We start from the raw sequence: 17008 nt of genomic DNA, 5'->3' as shown, positions 1-17008 counted from the left end.
CTCAAACAAGTCTTATAACAGTTTGTGGGAAGTCTTTCTGTATAATGTGTTATCCACAATATTCTACATCTTGTTGAGTTCAAGTTTGTTGTGCCCATTTCAGCAGCTCAGTGTGAATGCAACTTTTCAGCATACAGCAAAATAAAATCAAAAATGTGAAACTCACTCGATGTCTTAGCCTTGGAGGATTTAGTCAGGATCAGACTGAAGACCCATCACTTGAGCAGTTTGATATTGAGCCCTGTGTCAAATACACGGTCCTTAATGATTGTACATTATATTAAATTGTAATGACATTCAGTTACCCAAATCATCAAAATGGGCACAAACGCACAAGAGAAGGATACACTGCTCAGAAGGAAAAGAATTAGGCACACATTAGTGCTGGGCGGTATACCGGTTCATACCGAAAACCGTTTTTTATTTTTTTTGTGATATGGATTTTTCTTATACCGCAACACCGGTTTAAATTGCCTAAACGACGTTCGGAACGTGACGCAGTGGGAAACTGTTCAAGTGGGGACCTTTTTCACTGCTACACCGCTAAAAACAGATTTGTTGCACTAGGGCTCTTTTTCACTGCTACACCAACAAATAGTGGGCGGTAGCATAGTATGCCGCGCGGTGAAAATGGACAGAGAGCATTCCGAAACTGAACTAAAAGTTGAACATGATGAACAGAAGAACTTTTGCCGAAAAAAAGGAGTCCCGTCCGTCGCCTGGAGATACTTTAGTTTTAAAAGGTCAGATGTGTAAATACTGTTTCTATACTACTGGATAATACTGCAAGCCAAGTTGTACTTGTTTTTGTACTTGCTAGTGTATGTTTTGCTTGTATTCATCCTGTGCTGGCGACTCGTTCAGAGATGGGCGCAACTCTGAATGGATGGCATAATTAAACATGTATAACGAAGATATTTTTAAAGTTCTGAATACTCCGTCGGCTAAGTTAATAACTAGTTTTAATTTCACAAAGACGTTTATCGTGTTGTGATTGGTAATGTGGAGAAAGAAAAAGGAAAGATAGGAACTGGGGTTTTGGTAGAGAGCAGGAATATCATGAAGTGAATGGATTTTGTGCGGTGATTGCTGCAGGCGCCTGCTCTTAGTGCGGAAGAAGTCAATTTAAGAAGCGTAGTGATTAACAACTGGGTCGGGGAACACTTAACACAAAGTATTTGATGTGCTGCATTATCTTGTGACGGGGTTTGAGAAAATCTAGTAAATTAAACATTGATTTTAGGATGAAGTTTAGTAACAACATTCTACTTTAATTATAAAATAAACTATGAGAATAAAGTGGAAATGTCGACTTTAATCTTGACATAGTCAACATGTCGAATTTATTCTCAACATATAGTTTGTTTTTTCCTTCCGTGTCCATATTTTTTTTTCTTCACAGTGGCCCTAATGCGCTTCCATAGGGCTATACCACAAACAGCATTATAAATGCAAGTTTTAGTTTTTATTATTTATGTATAGAGCTTAGCTTGAAGCAAGGTCCATATTAATGCAGTTTGCCTAAATGATGGTACAGTTGGTAAGATGTCATCACCAAGTTGCACTTGTTTTATTTTAATTTGGTGAATACTGTGTAATGCACCTGGGCTTGAAGCTTTGAAGTAATGGTGCAACTATCAGTAATACTATTATGTATTTTATTGTTATTATTTATTAGTTTAAATATTATGCAGTTTAATGATGATAAAGTTGTTTAAAAAGTCACTTTAACGTGTCAGTGGACAGAGATTGTTAACATTAACAGAAAGTGTAGTTGGTTTACAAAAAATATTTACTATTTATTCCTTTTCTAAGACGTGTTCAGTGCAATCCAACTTTTGACAAACACCTCTGGATATTTTACTAAGTCTAAATGCCTCTTTGGATTGTTGAAAATATGTTGTCAAAATCATACTTTAAGCTTTTGCAAAATTTGTTCAATTAAAGGTTCTATATTTTGACTGCATCTGTCATGCAATGTGCTTCCTTCTCTTTAGTGCCACCCCCTTGAAAACGATCACTTTATGGGGCAATGCAAACCTGGATTAATACTTGTGTGCACATTAAAATGTCTTTTTGTACGATGTACAATTCTCATAACAGTCTAATAGGTTATTCTTAGCCAGTCTACTGCAGTAATTGCAGTGGAAAATGTGGTTAACATCCACTCATGCATGGGGAAAAAAATACCGTCTAATACCGTGAAACCTGGCAGAATTTAGAAAAATGCCGTGATATAGAATTTTGGTCATACTGCCCACCTCTAGCACACATACATGGAAGCAGAAAGGTAAAAGATTGGAAGATTAATATTTTGCACATTATATTATTTGGCACCTAAATCAATGCTATTGGCTCCAAATTTTTTTCTTTTTGGCTCCTTGAGGTGAATTTGTCTGGAGTGCTGGGCTATATACTTCAGAATACTCTTGTCCCAGTCTGAGGTCACGTGTACTCTTCAGTAATTTTTCTTCAAGGGACCTCTCTGTATTTAGCTGTTTTTATCCTTCCCTTCATTCTAACCAGTGTCCTGGTCCCTGCCACTGATAAGCACCCCAGTGTTTTACTGTAGGAATGTACCATGCAATTGATAAGCTGCACTTGATGTTTTGCCCAGCGAGTTCAATTTTTGTCTCATCAGACTAGTCTTTTAAGAGCTGTTTTGGCAGACTCCAAGTGCACTGTGATGTGCCTTTTGCCTCAATAGTGGCTTCTGTGTATTTACTCTACCTTAAGCACCTGATTGATGGATTGCTGCTGAGATTGTTGTCCTTCTAGTAGGTTCTCCTATCTCTGCAGACAATTTCTGAAGCTCTGCTAGAGTGATCAGTGGGTTCTTGGTCAACTCTCTGACCAAGACCCTTCTTGCCTAGTTGCTAAGAACTCTAGAAAGAGTCCTGGTGGATTAAAATTTCTTCCAATGCACAAGTATTGAAACCACTGTGCACCTGGGTAAATTCAAAGCTTTAGAAATGGTTTTATACACTTGCCCTGGGCGATGCCTACACACAATTACTTTGCGGTGGTCTTCACAGAGTCTCATGGACTTTATGGCTTGGTTTTTGTCCTGATACATACACAAGTTTGTGCTTTTTTAAACTGTCTAATCATGTTCTGGGCATATATATGTTAAGGATAAATGAAGCAAGCAGGATGCACCTGACCACATTCTGAAGTGCCAGAACAAAGGGTCTGAATACTAAATCAAAAAGTCAGTTTTTGTTTTTTGTTTTTTTTAATAAATTTATCAAACACGTTTTCACTTTGTCAGTATGGGTTATTGAGTGTAGAATGATTTGCAACAGTGGCAGATTTATCAGTTTAAAATTAAATGTACAGCACAAAGAGTGCAGAAAATGAATGGGTCTGAGTACTATCTGAATCCTCTAAGTAAACGTCTGACCCCAGTACTCAACCACGTATCCCCTCTTCATCAGACAACTCTTACATTATACCTTCTCAAGCAGAAGAAAAAAATAGTGACACAGTAATCACTAGGGCACAGGGTAATATGGGTCATCACTTGAAGCTGCTGAAAGAGTTCCTTTAGACAGAACATTTTGCTTCTAAAATAGGTTTAACAATTGAAAGCTTTGTTTTTACCAGTCAGTGCACACTGACAATGACAGCAGTCATTGTTTTTCTGCAAACTTATTTGCAGCACATTAAAAACTGGTAAAATACTGCCACACGTGTACTGCATTCAAGTGCTATGGGATTTTTTTGGAGTTCACTTATGAGCTTTCACCTTCTCACTTCATAGCATTCGTGTGAATGTCTGATAGGATTTTGGGGCGAAATGCACTGTCACTGTTCATTTGCTATATGGACCACACAAAAAGTAATTAAAGAGTGTGTCAAACTTTTTACTATAAATAAAATACAATTTGACCATTTCTGTCTGATCATTTTTTTTTCTTTCTATTATTAACTGAGGTGAGAGGTGGAGAGTTTGGATAACACTGATTTCTCCAAATTTGTTACTGGGGAAACTCCTATTTTATCTGCCTGGTAGCATGAGAATGCAGGAATATGGTTTACTATCCTCCTGAGTTTAATTTTATGTACGATGAACCATACCAATTTATTTACAGAATGCTTGCTGCAAATTATTTAGATTTTTCCATCAGCAGGGTCACAGATTTGGGTACATCTGTCAATGAAAGTTGACACAGAGTTTTCAATGCTAGGCCATTTCTGAACATCACAAAGTTCGAGGCACAGAGTGAAATAAATGAACAGAGAAGTTACGAAAATGGGAAATTTCTGACAGCAGGCTTTGAACTTAGATGTTGTGATGTTTGGGGTAAGGCCAGCAGCAGAAACTGTGTTAAAGAAATTATCAGATAACCTGAGGGTTGTAAAGTATTTTAGTCATTTTATTCAAGATCAAGACTGAGATGTTAGCCACAAGAGTAAAATGTAACCTCATTCAGAAATCTAGAGTAATATTCAATACACAGTAAGAAAGTCAGAACACAAGGAGCTGACCCAGGTGTATACATATGTCATAATTAAGAAAGATAAAAGCAATAATGGCATGGAGGGTAACAGCAAGCAGTTGGTCATCAGAGCTGTAACTTGGTCTGTTTTAGCTATCCATGGACCCCAAGTGGTGTGTTTTCCAAAAATATTACCCGGAGTTTTTGATTTTACTTGATTCTGTTGTCAACTGGCCATATGCTAGTTATTATTTTAATGCAGACCCTCTATTTGCTTGATCTGTTTAACTCTTTCAGGGCATATGTCAACTTTTGTCAAAATTCAGGGGTAGAGAACAGTAATTAGCTGTAAATTGTGACAAAACTTGCCATTATGTTTTAGTTCAACTTTCTTTAAAGTTAGCTTCGTTGATTTGAACAAGATTTCCTGCGCGTGCATGAGTAGCGAAGAGCAAACAACCCCTCAATTGGCATTGACATCTGGCGAGAGACCAAAGCGAATGTGCAAAGCAAAATACTCTGTGGACGACGTTTTGCATATCATATCGCTGAGTTGGACTTAGTTGTCGGATTTGATTTGGAGATCGAAAACTGAAGTGAGGGACCAGCACTACCTGAATATGTCCGTATAGCTAATGCATGTGGGAGAACTGGCTCTTACGATGACAAGAGGTACAAACCAGATTGAATCAGACTGCAACTGCTACGCGAAGACAGCCAGGCAGCCGGCCTGTCGCGTATTCCTGCGGGTTGTCAAGCTGCCCCACGCCAGAGACGCTGAATGGGCACCAACAGCAGCCACAACATACAGCAAAAGACTTTTTGTTGATTTATTTGTGAAACCATTTCTTTGTGTGCTTTTCAGAAAAGTGGAAATAATATTCTGCCCTCAAAGAGTTAAATTAATTACTGAGATTTAGTCTACGTTCCACACTATACTACATTTTCATTGAAGTGAATCAGAAATTAATCTTTTTGCCTTTCATCCACATTACTGTGGTGTTTTTCCCCAAAATTGAAAACGCTGTAGATTTCTGAAAGTGCTGCATCAGCGTTGTTTGAAAATGTACAGTTTTGAAAGCGCAGGCTTTAAACATGCTGTGATGGGTTCGTTCATATTATGTGGACCTTCCCTGATTAAATCCTGCTCATTTCAACATCTCATTCCTTGACTGGTCTCCCATCACAGAAGAAAAACAGAACAAACATATACACTGTTTGAATGCTGCATGCATGCTCAAAAAGCAAATAATTTACTAATTGCTACAGTTTTGTTCTAAATCCTGTGGCCAGCAGTGTAACCACTCGTTTACAGAGGCACTACTTCTTCCTGTTTCTGCCGATGTGTTGCATGTTCGTTATAGATAAACAGCAACATAATATCTTTTTTTTTTTTTTTGTCATTTTATCGTAAATGATGTGAAAATTCTGGTGTGGACAGAAAAATGTTTGTTTTAAATCACTGTTTATAAATGAAAACATAGTAGTGTGGACTTAGCCTCAATTTTGTTTTACTGCTTTTAAGTTAAAATTTCTGCTTATGTATTTAAATACAGTGGAACCTCGGTTTGCGAGCATAGTTCGTTCTGGAAACATGCTCGCAGTCCAAGGCACTCGTATATCAAAGTGAATTTCCCTATAAGAAATAATGGAAACTCAGATGATTCGTTCCACAACCCAAAACTATTCATATAAAAATGATTAATACAAAATATAAAGTAAAAATAAATAAAACAAATTAACCTGCACTTTACCTTTGAAAAGAATCATGGCTTGTGTGAGTGAGTTTCTAAACTCTTGTGGGATTCTACCCAATGGGACGACACGCGGAAGAGCGTCCCAAAGCAATCGCAGTATCCCAGCGCTGTAGCAGTTCGTCGTAAAAGCGAATCTGAAAAGATCGCAGACAAGCTATAAGTGCCTGCCGTCGATGGGTGATACAAGGAACATTATAAATGCGCAGGGCACAGTATTACTTGGCCACGACCCTGCCTGACTGCTGTGTCTGTGTATAGGAGAGTGGCAGATCCCACTACAATAAATAACCGCACTGTTGCTGTTTCAAGCTGAATAAAGCTGGTGTTGCTAAAGTACTGAGACTCAGCTTCATGTTTTGGGGTGCAAGACGGGGACTCGCACACACACGTGGATACACACATACAGTCACAATGCTGTAGTTAACAGTATACGCTCGTACAGATGTTGATTATATGAGTGAGGCACGCCGACTAAGACGGAGAATAGGAGACGATTACCCACAATCCCACAGCGAGAGAGCGAAGAACCATCAGCTCAGTTGTGATCACATGATGCTCAGCAGACAAAGCGTATACATACTACTCGTATTACAAGACCTCGCTCATTTATCAAGTCAAAATTTATTAAAAATTTTAGCTCGTCTTGCAAAACACTCGTAAACCAAGTTACTCGCAAACCGAGGTTCCACTGTATTGTAAAGTTTAGCAGCTTACTGCTATCGAATTATACTGTAGTTCTACAAGTAAACATTCTGAGCTCTAAATGGTGCTATTCAAGAAAATCAATCTGAATAACACCACAGAACTTAAAGTGCCATTTTAGGATGAGAACAAATTAATGACACAGCCAAAAATAAACCAGAGAAGAAACAATCAACATCAAGAGGGTAAAGCTGAATTGATGTACTGGGAATACCATGAGCATCTGTGACCAGCACAATTTGAATTGCGTGTTTAATGTTATCTTGCATAAAATAAATGAAATGAGACATGTTTGTAATACATAATCCAAACTCATTCTTAACCACTCTGTCAAAAATATTCTGACATGAAACAAATTAGGAGTATGAATATATGGATGGGTTTCATATTAACAACTGTAATGCAAACCAAAGTTATTGAAGAAAGTAAATGCATTTTTCTAACATGTAAAAACCAAACAAAAAAACATTCAGTAACCCTATTGACCGTCTGCTATTAAGTCAGATCTACAGTATCTAGTTAAAACATTTGTTTGGTAGTAAAAGTGGATGTTGCACATTTTCATTTCATAGTTGCATCACTAAAAGTAAACTTAAGTCTTTCACATGGCACACACCCAAATGTCTGCTATGTTGTGATTCATTTTTCTTTATCTCTGCACGTTCAACTTTCTGTCTCATTTCAGACAGATCTGATTGGTTAATCTACTAGAGCTATAATTTTTGCTTGACCTTTTCAGCATCATTCACACATTATTTTTTTAAACCTCAGGACTATTTTTATAATGTGAACAATTATATTGTTCCTTTTGAAGAGTTCTGACCAATTTGTGTTGTAGGCAGTTTTACTTTTTTCAGTCATGATATCAGTTTCCTCTTTTTAATAGACTGGGGCAGTGGCTTCAGTAGTATAAAGTAGATAAAAAATGTTTTCTCTGACTTACAGGCTTAAGCAGTCCCTTCTCTTTTTCGAAGTTAGTAGAAATAAATGAATTACTTAGTTGAGGATTGTTTGTTTTGAAAGCTCTTCCTATGCCGTTTATCCACTCCTGTTATTTGACAATGCCATGTTGTCTTCCTCCATTCATTCATTTTTAAATCAATTCAGTCCAGTTTAGGATTTCAGGAAGCCATGAACTATCTAGCTACATAAACCCACTCTCTCATTTACAAAAGTTCTCGGTATTTAAAGCACAATCTCCTTTTTATTTGTTTGTTTTTTATGTGCAGCTTTGGTTTTTAAGCCAAAGACTTGAAATCTGGCACACAGGTATTTCTTAGTATAAGTCAGGTTTTTAACATATGATGTATAGACTTGCCATTCTGAAACAGCAGGGGCTTCTCCATGTTTGAGCAAATTGGAATAAATTGTACGCATCATGCAGATTAAGATGCTCAGCATGTTTGCTTTTCAGCCAAACTTCAGCCAAAGTTTGATACTTGTCATTTATGTTTAATTTTTCTCTTAAAGTAAGCATTGGACTCGTTGTTATTGTGGGGCCATATTGTCTCTCAAGTTATTTATTGCAATATGGTGTCACAAGTGTAATCTCACACTATTAAACCACAGCTTTCTCGCTTTTATTTGAAACTGCATAAGGTTAGGATTTTTGTGTATATTGTTACTGTCAACTTTTCCCTTGATGGGCATTAGGGTTGGAGTTAATGATTGTAACCCCACTGCTCATATCAGTGTCCTTGGGGATCACTGATCTTATTTAGTCTAAACACGTGTTTTTTTTTTACATTTGAAAATACAGTAATCCCTCCTTCATCGCGGGGGTTGCGTTCCAGAGCCACCCGCGAAATAAGAAAATCTGCGAAGTAGAAACCATATGTTTATATGGTTATTTTTATATTGTCATGCTTCGGTCACAGATTTGCGCAGAAACACAGGAGGTTGTAGAGAGACAGGAACGTTATTCAAACACTGCAAACAAACATTTGTCTCTTTTTCAAAAGTTTAAACTGTGCTCCATGACAAGACAGAGATGACAGTTCTGTCTCACAATTAAAAGAATGCAAACATATCTTCCTCTTCAAAGGAGTGCGTGTCAGGAGCACAGAATGTCACATAGATAGAGAAAACAATCTGTAGCAAACAAATCAATAGGGCTGTTTGGCTTTTAAGTATGCGAAGCACCGTGGCACAAAGCTGTTGAAGGCGGCAGCTCGCACCCCCTCCGTCAGGAGCAGGTAGAGAGAGAGACAGAGTTTGTTTTTCAGTCAAAAATCAATACGTGCCCTTCGAGCTTTTAAGTATGCGAAGCACCGTGCAGCATGTCGTTTCAGGAAGCAGCTGCACAAAAGATAGCAACGTGAAGATAATCTTTCAGCATTTTTAGACGAGCGTCCGTATCGTCTAGGTGTGCGAACAGCCCACCTGCTCAAGCCCCATACGTCAGGATCAGAGAAAGTCAGCGCAAGAGAGAGAGAAAAGTAAGCAATCTAGCTTCTCAGCCATCTGCCAATAGGGTCCCTTGTATGAAATCAACTGGGCAAACCAACTGAGGAAGCATGTACCAGAAATTAAAAGACCCATTGTCGGCAGAAATCCGCGATATATATTTAAATATGCTTACATATAAAATCTGCGATGGAGTGAAGCCGCGAAAGGCGAAGCGCGATATAGCGAGGGATCACTGTAATACCCATACCAATCCAGCAGAGTTGAAGTTTCAAAATGTCAAGTGGTGTGAAATCTATTGACAGGCAAATTGATTCCACACATGTTGTGCTGTGATAGTTAACGTAGTACTACCTACTTATTTGGATTGGTTTTTTTTTAAGCAGTTCCCTTGTTATATGGCCCCATAACACACTCTGAGTAGCCGTATTGTCTCTTGAATTATTTGTTGCACGAGAAGAAGAAAAAACAAGAATGTTGTATGCAAAAAAGCTTTCCTTCACTAACAGTCTATCAAATGAAACACACAATTTGTACTTATTTGTTACTTTTCCACTTTGCCAACCAGGCCACACACCTAGTAACTTGGTTATATCCCTTAAATTCAGGACTTTATGATGTGGGATTAAACTGGAGTACTCTGTGAATATTCTTTAAGAAATTAAGAATGCAGAATTTGTCCCAGAGCTTTGTTATTGTGAGGCAACAGCAGTAACGACTATACCTGTGTGCTTTGAGATCTACAGTATAGGATAATGTCTTTGATTTCATACTTGCAGATAACATTTATCATTAATGACTCCAAGCTACTCTTATCTATTAAGGAGGAGTTCAATACAAGTAATTTTTTTTTTTTGGGTATCTAATTCACTCATTCTTTCCACAAATAACAAACTGAAAGTCAGTTCTGTGCTTATGCATACGTGGTGGGGGTGAGGGGTGCTGACAGGAGTTTAATGTACAGTCAGCACCTTTCAAAATAAATGTAGCAGCCTGGTAGAGAACAGAAAGGAAGGTGCACTACCAGACAAAAGTTGCCTAACAGTGCTCAGAAAAACAAGAACTCGCTGTGAAAGAATTGTTTGATCAGTTGGCAGAGAATGGGAGAGGATATCCACCTTTAATTTGTCACTAAAGGACCATGACATATGGTGTAGGCCTTTCAGAACACCCTGCCTGCTGGCAGTTGTAAAAGCAACATATTTCAGAAGACATTGGCAGTATTTAGAATTTGCATGTCACACGATTAGTTGTTATTTTATTGGTGTATTTTTCCCATTCATTTACATCTGTCAGATTTGTAGTGTTTGTTTTTGTGTTTTTGGTGTTCATTATGTAACAAAATATTGTTAGGTCTGCTTAACCCAGTTTAGGATAACAGTTCATTTTGTAATTTTTTTGTTTTTTTGCCTTTTACTAAAGAGTTCAGTAAAGAAACAGTTTTGTATTTATTTTTTTTGTTTTGCTGTGTACAGTGGTAGGTAACATAATTGAGATTCCTTCAGACTAGGGAGAAATGAATAAGTGAAATGAAAAGGGAGTGTATAAGACAGAGAGTCTGCCTTTATATGGTGCAACACTGCCAGCTATCACAAAACCACATCCAGCAAAATTATTCAGAGAAGTGTGTTGCCATCTCTTCTCAGAAGTACAGCGTTCTCACAAATCAATGTGTGTGAACAGAGCTGTCGTGCAAGGGAATCTTTATGATCAACGTTTTTTTAAATCATTTACAGTATATTAAATAGGAGCATTCAGGGGTGATCACCACATCATGCCAATAATAAATGTGTTCAGATTTAGTTAATCCAAAAACTGCATTTTTTCAAAACTGTCTTAAGATGCTTTTGAATCATTTACTCAATGCTTGTTAATGAAAAATAAATTGTATTTCACACTTTTGTCAACTTCTTCCATTTTAAAATGTTTGTGATCTCTCCTCTATTTCAGCCATTAGCAAATTAATAAAAATAGGTGTGGGGTTTAGCCAAACATGGCAGATTAACACAGCACATGGGCTGCTGGCTTTGAACATTTAAAAGAGGCATGGAGCAGAAAACTGCAATTTACAGGATAAATTATTTTTTAAGTCAACCGTTTTATCTTCACAATTATATATTTAGCTACATAAAATTGTGTTCTAAAGTGAAGCATTTTTTGTAAATTTTAAATGCATTGTCTGTTCTTGCAGTTTACAATGCGGCTGAAGGGTACAAAGATCCAAACTTGAAAAAAAGCTTAAATTTGACAAATAACATCCATTTTTCAAGGCAGGAATGTTATTGCATATTAATCTGCATCTTGAGATTGTGCAAATATATAAAAAAGTAAACTCTTTTGTCAGATTTATCCATTTTAGAAGTAAACCAGCTCTTTACCTAATATTGCTAGTAGTCTTGCCCTCTGCACCACTGTGTGAAAGGCAAGAAACGGGCACCAGCCCATCACAGGAATGACTGACACACTTCCACTTATGCATAATCCCATTCACACTAACCTGGAATTGCCATTTCAAATTATCTTTATAGCTTTGTCTGTTTATTAGAGATAACACTTCTCTAAGTCTGGGAGAATGTGCAGACTCCATATGGACAGCAACCAGGCACATGATTTAAACCCATGGCGCTAGATCCATGAAGTGTCATCTGCAATGATTGTTACTACCCGACATAAGAGCTAATCATCTATACAGTATTCGGTTTGCTAGTAAACATTTCCATTGTTAAAACTCTGTGCCTCTATAGCCCACTTCACTTGCAGCTGCAGTGAAATGATTCACCTGAAGTATGTTTGGAATTGAAGTTGGCTTCAGTAATGGGAAATCAGGAACACTTTGTTTTCCTCTTCAGCTTTAAATAGTCACCCATTGAGAAATGAAGGCTGCAGACTCTTGAGTTTGCTTTCAGCCCGTCTTCCATTAGAGTGGCCACATCCAACCTAAGTGCAACAAGTCATAACTTCAAGGCAGCTTGATCACCACAAGGAAGGCAGTAGAATCTTTATTTATTTATAATATAATATAAATGTCCTGGATATGCACATTTTGAACCATTTTCATCAGCTTCAGATACTGTTTTCATGCTGATCGTCTTCCTTATTTACTGTACATCTAAACTCAACCCAGAATGTAAATGTATTCTTACCTCAAGATAAATATTTCTGAGAACCTGTGATAAAATAATTATTTCTATTTTCCTTTTGTTATTACAAGGATGCCTCATAAATGTGGAAGATTATATAATATATAAAATATATACTGTATATGAAAGCTGGTACCCTTCATCTCCATTGTAGGCTGCAAGAACAAACAAGGTTTTTTTAAATGTATAAAAATACTTCAGTTTAGAGTACAGCTTTGTGTGTCAAATGAATATATACCATGATTGTGAACAAATTTTAACTTGAAAAATACCAAACTTATTCTTTAATAGGCTAACCATATAAATTGCTGTTGTGGCATGTATTGATTGTTTGTGCAAATGAAAATCCATTGTTGATCAATATCATATATAATCGGCAGCCTGGTTTTCATTTTCAGGTTTTTTTTTTTTCCCCTGCATAACTATTTTTGTTTTAGTATACTGAAAGGTAACATTGTTATCGCTGCTCAGCATCATGGATTCATATCCAAGACATGGTCCTTGTTTGTGTGCGTTTTTCTTTATATACTCTGGGCTTCCTCCCACAGTCCCTAAATACTTGCATATTACATTATTTAGGGATGCAACACAGGCCTAGTGTGGGTTTGTGCATTGTTGCTGGTATTTGATACAGTTCCTCGGCCAGTGTTGCCACATAGGCGCAAGCTTTCCATCACTCCTGAATGGGTGTTTTTAAGTTATCTCCAACAAAATACTGGAACATTTAAAAGCTTTTTTCCTCCATTTAAGCTGCAAAAAGGTTATAAAGTGAGAAGGAGGCTCATTTATTTAAAATAAAATACAGGCAGATATCTGTTTTAAAGCTGCTAACCAACACTAAATCTGGGGCAGATGTTTTTGTATGGCATACGTTTTGTGAAGGACTCCATTCCAAACCTCCCAAAGGGTAACCAGATACATGAAGTAAAAACAATTTAATGTACAATCAAGAAAATGGTTACCATTGAATATGCATGTTTCTGTTTGGGAGTTACATGGTATATGTGTGTTATTTGCAGCACATACACAGTCCATGCAGACATAAAAATTTGGAAGTATGTGGACAAATTGCATAATTTTGGCTGTGTGCACTAAATGTCTTTCTGTATGTGTGAATACAGTAATCCCTCCTCCATCACAGGGGTTGCGTTCCAGAGCCACCCGCGAAATAAGAAAATCCGCGAAGTAGAAACCATATGTTTATATGGTTATTTTTATATTGTCATGCTTGGGTCACAGATTTGCGCAGAAACACAGGAGGTTGTAGAGAGACAGGAACGTTATTCAAACACTGCAAACAAACATTTGTCTCTTTTTCAAAAGTTTAAACTGTGCTCCATGACAAAACAGAGATGACAGTTCTGTCTCACAATTAAAAGAATGCAAACATATCTTCCTCTTCAAAGGAGTGCGTGTCAGGAGCACAGGCTGTCAGAAACAGAGAGCAAAGCAAACAAATCAATAGGGCTGTTTGGCTTAAGTATGCGAAGCACTGCGGCACAAAGCTGTTGAAGGCGGCAGCTCACACCCCCTCCGTCAGCAGCAGGGAGAGAGAGAGAGAGACAGATAAAAACAAAGAGTGAAAAATCAATACGTGCCCTTTGAGCTTTTAAGTATGTGAAGCACCGTGCAGCATGTTGCTTCACTAAGCAGCTGCACACAGAAGGTAGCAACGTGAAGATAATCTTTCAGCATTTTTAGGCGTCCGTATAGAACAGCCCCCCTGCTCACACCCCCTACGTCAGGATCAGAGAAAGTCAGCGCAAGAGACACAGAGAAAAGTAAGTTGGGTAGCTTCTCAGCCATCTGCCAATAGCGTCCCTTGTATGAAATCAACTGGGCAAACCAACTGAGGAAGCATGTACCAGAAATTAAAAGACCCATTGTCCTCAGAAATCCGCGAACCAGCAAAAAATCTGCGATATATATTTAAATATGCTTACATATAAAATCCGCGATAGAGTGAAGCCGCAAAAGGCGAAGCGCGATATAGTGAGGGATCACTGTAGTATGAACTGGCCTTAATCTGGAGAGTGTTAAAACCTTTGTCTTTGATTTGTTTGGAACTTTTTGGGTTAGTCCCTTAAATGGTTCTGATATCTTTTCACTTTAGATTGTGTGTGAAGTAATTAATGCTATATTCCTTGACTCTTATATTATCTAATGTTCAACTGCTTACATCTAAAGGCCACACATCTTAACTTGACAGTTATTTTGTTTCCTAATTTACACAGTGCTTCATTGACTTACTCTGCTCATTTGCATTACATATACTGTACATTTATTTGGCAGACGCTTTCATCCAGGGTGACTTACAACATTTGAGACAGAATTGGTTATATTTCTTTTGTTTTCCAGTTGCACAAGCAGCTGAAGTGACTTGTTCATTGACACAGTGTAGAATTTGAACCCACAGCTTGAAGGTTTTCAAGTCCAAAGCCTTAACCACTATGCCACACTGCCTGGCAGTTTCATGACACTAGAATATTTTGTTAATCTAGATATAGTAGATGGTTTTCAATGAATATAAGAAGCTTGCTGCTTTCAATTAGTCTAAGGAATGCTACTTTGAAAAGACCTCTTGTGATGGTGTGCTCTTTGAAAAGTGTCCTATAAAAGAAATTACATTTACTAAGTAACGACAGGCTTCTATTCAGCGTTGCTGATCTTTATTAAATGGCAAATTGTGTGCTGCTGAGAAATATGATGAGTTGTCTGTTCATGGTAAAATAAACTGTTGAGCTGGCTTTGTAGCTTAAGCAGATATTGACTGTGCTGGACCATTCAGGAGGAGCACAGTGAGCCCACCCCAATAAACCAGTTCTAGCAGGATAGGACTAAAGTATTGAAGTCATTAGATGAATGCTGTTATTGGTTGTCTTGTGTAGCAATCGAGCAGGTTATGCATCACATCTGACTCCTCCCTCCAGCCAAATACTGTATGTGTTATAATAAACTCTGTCTTAAGAGTCGAAGATCAGTATCTTGTATTTCTCAGACTATCATGCTGCATTTTGCACATAACTGAATTTTTTTTTTTTTTTTTTTTTTTAAATTAGGTCACAGCCAAGGTTGCAGTGTTGTTTGTTACAGTCCAGTATAATGTCACCATTACAACAAATGGTAAGTGGTGTAATATGCTTTATAAGCATAAACCTGTGAAAAATATTTTTGGTGTGTGATTTCAGCAAGTAAAATTTATATCTATTTATCTATATACATTTTTTGTCATTCAAGCAGTGAAGATCAGGGATAGTGTCAGCTGGGAAATATACTGTAGTTATGTCACATTTTCTTATTCATCTGTGTTTTCTGTACATATTTTGCAAAGTCAGTTCTTAGACTTTTGTTTCATTAATGTGATATTTATAGCTTAATTTTGAGAGAACATCTATGAAAATAAACCTTTTTACAACCTTATTGTTGCTTTCCAAAACTTCACAAGAAATTTGTTCTTTATGATGAATAAAAGAATATTTTTACAATTCCAAATCAACTTAATGCAGAAGTCAGAAGTGCATACTCAAAAGAGGTTTCTTTTCAAATACCACATAGTACAAGGGTGTTTTATTGTGTTAGCCATTATGAAGATAGTGACAAGTCAAGTAAAATGACACCTTTTATTGGCTAACTAAAAAGATTACAATGTGCAAGCTTTCGAGGCAACTCAGGTTGCATGTTGAAGTCTACGTTGATTACTTAGATTTCAACCCAGGTAACACAGCTACTTTACTAGATGATGTATGTATTGGTGGGGGTCATTTGACAATGAATTGTGTGACCCACAAGAATGAGAAGCATCTAGATTACAATAAGTAAATAAGCACACTTATTTACTTATTGTAATCTAGAGAAAAGCCAAGCAAAATGACACCTTTTATTGGCTAACTAAAAAGATTACAGTATGCAAGCTTTCGAGGCAACTCAAGCCCCTTCTTCAGGCAAGATGTAATACAGAAACTGGAGTTCCCTGTGTTTTATATACACACTCTAGGACAAGAAACGACATTGGTAAATCTTTAAATGAGAAATTTTAAATGTAAAAAATTAATAGATTCATTCAGGCTAGGGTTAATTTAACAAGAGAGAGAAGAACAATGTATGGTCAAGATCTTTGGATAAGATAACTGTCCAACAAAGTCTTTTGAAGTTTGTAATGAGTTTTTCAAAACAATGTGGATCTGTAGACAGGTTGTCTGTCATTCTGAGAGATGTAAACAATCCTCATATCTGGCCATAAAACTCTTGTCTTTATTCAAGCCGTGTTGTAATGTATTTCATTCAAACCAACCCCACTAATGCATGCATCATCTTAATACATAATTCACCTGCCTACTCACTCACTCACGTCCGTCCGAAGCCGAATGCGCAGTCGCTTTCTGCGCAGCTGCCTGAAAAACCTTAAGAGGCCGACATCCAACCCCAACATCACGGCAGGCGGCGGATTTACGGCCGCAAAAATTCAAAGAGAAAGGCAACTTCGATTAAAGCTCTAGAGGCCTGAAAGGCGATTTCGACTACAGCTCGAGGCCTAATTATGCATTCTAATTCAATTATGCAT

The 17008-nt window shown here is 37.4% G+C and overlaps 1 protein-coding gene across 1 annotated transcript in view; it reads left to right on the top strand.

Annotated features, from left to right (window-relative positions):
* tram1 (translocation associated membrane protein 1) overlaps positions 1 to 17008 on the top strand; it is a 53232-nt gene that overhangs the window by 10569 nt on the left and 25655 nt on the right. The window contains exon 2 of the mRNA XM_028803607.2: positions 15507 to 15570. Coding sequence (XP_028659440.1) covers positions 15507 to 15570 — 64 coding nt within the window. The remainder of the gene's footprint in view (positions 1 to 15506; positions 15571 to 17008) is intronic.

This window comes from Erpetoichthys calabaricus, chromosome 6 (genome assembly GCF_900747795.2).
Source record: "Erpetoichthys calabaricus chromosome 6, fErpCal1.3, whole genome shotgun sequence".
NCBI lineage: Eukaryota > Metazoa > Chordata > Cladistia > Polypteriformes > Polypteridae > Erpetoichthys > Erpetoichthys calabaricus.
The sequence above is the reverse complement of the archived record's forward strand: the minus strand, read 5'-3'. Positions and strand labels throughout refer to the sequence as shown.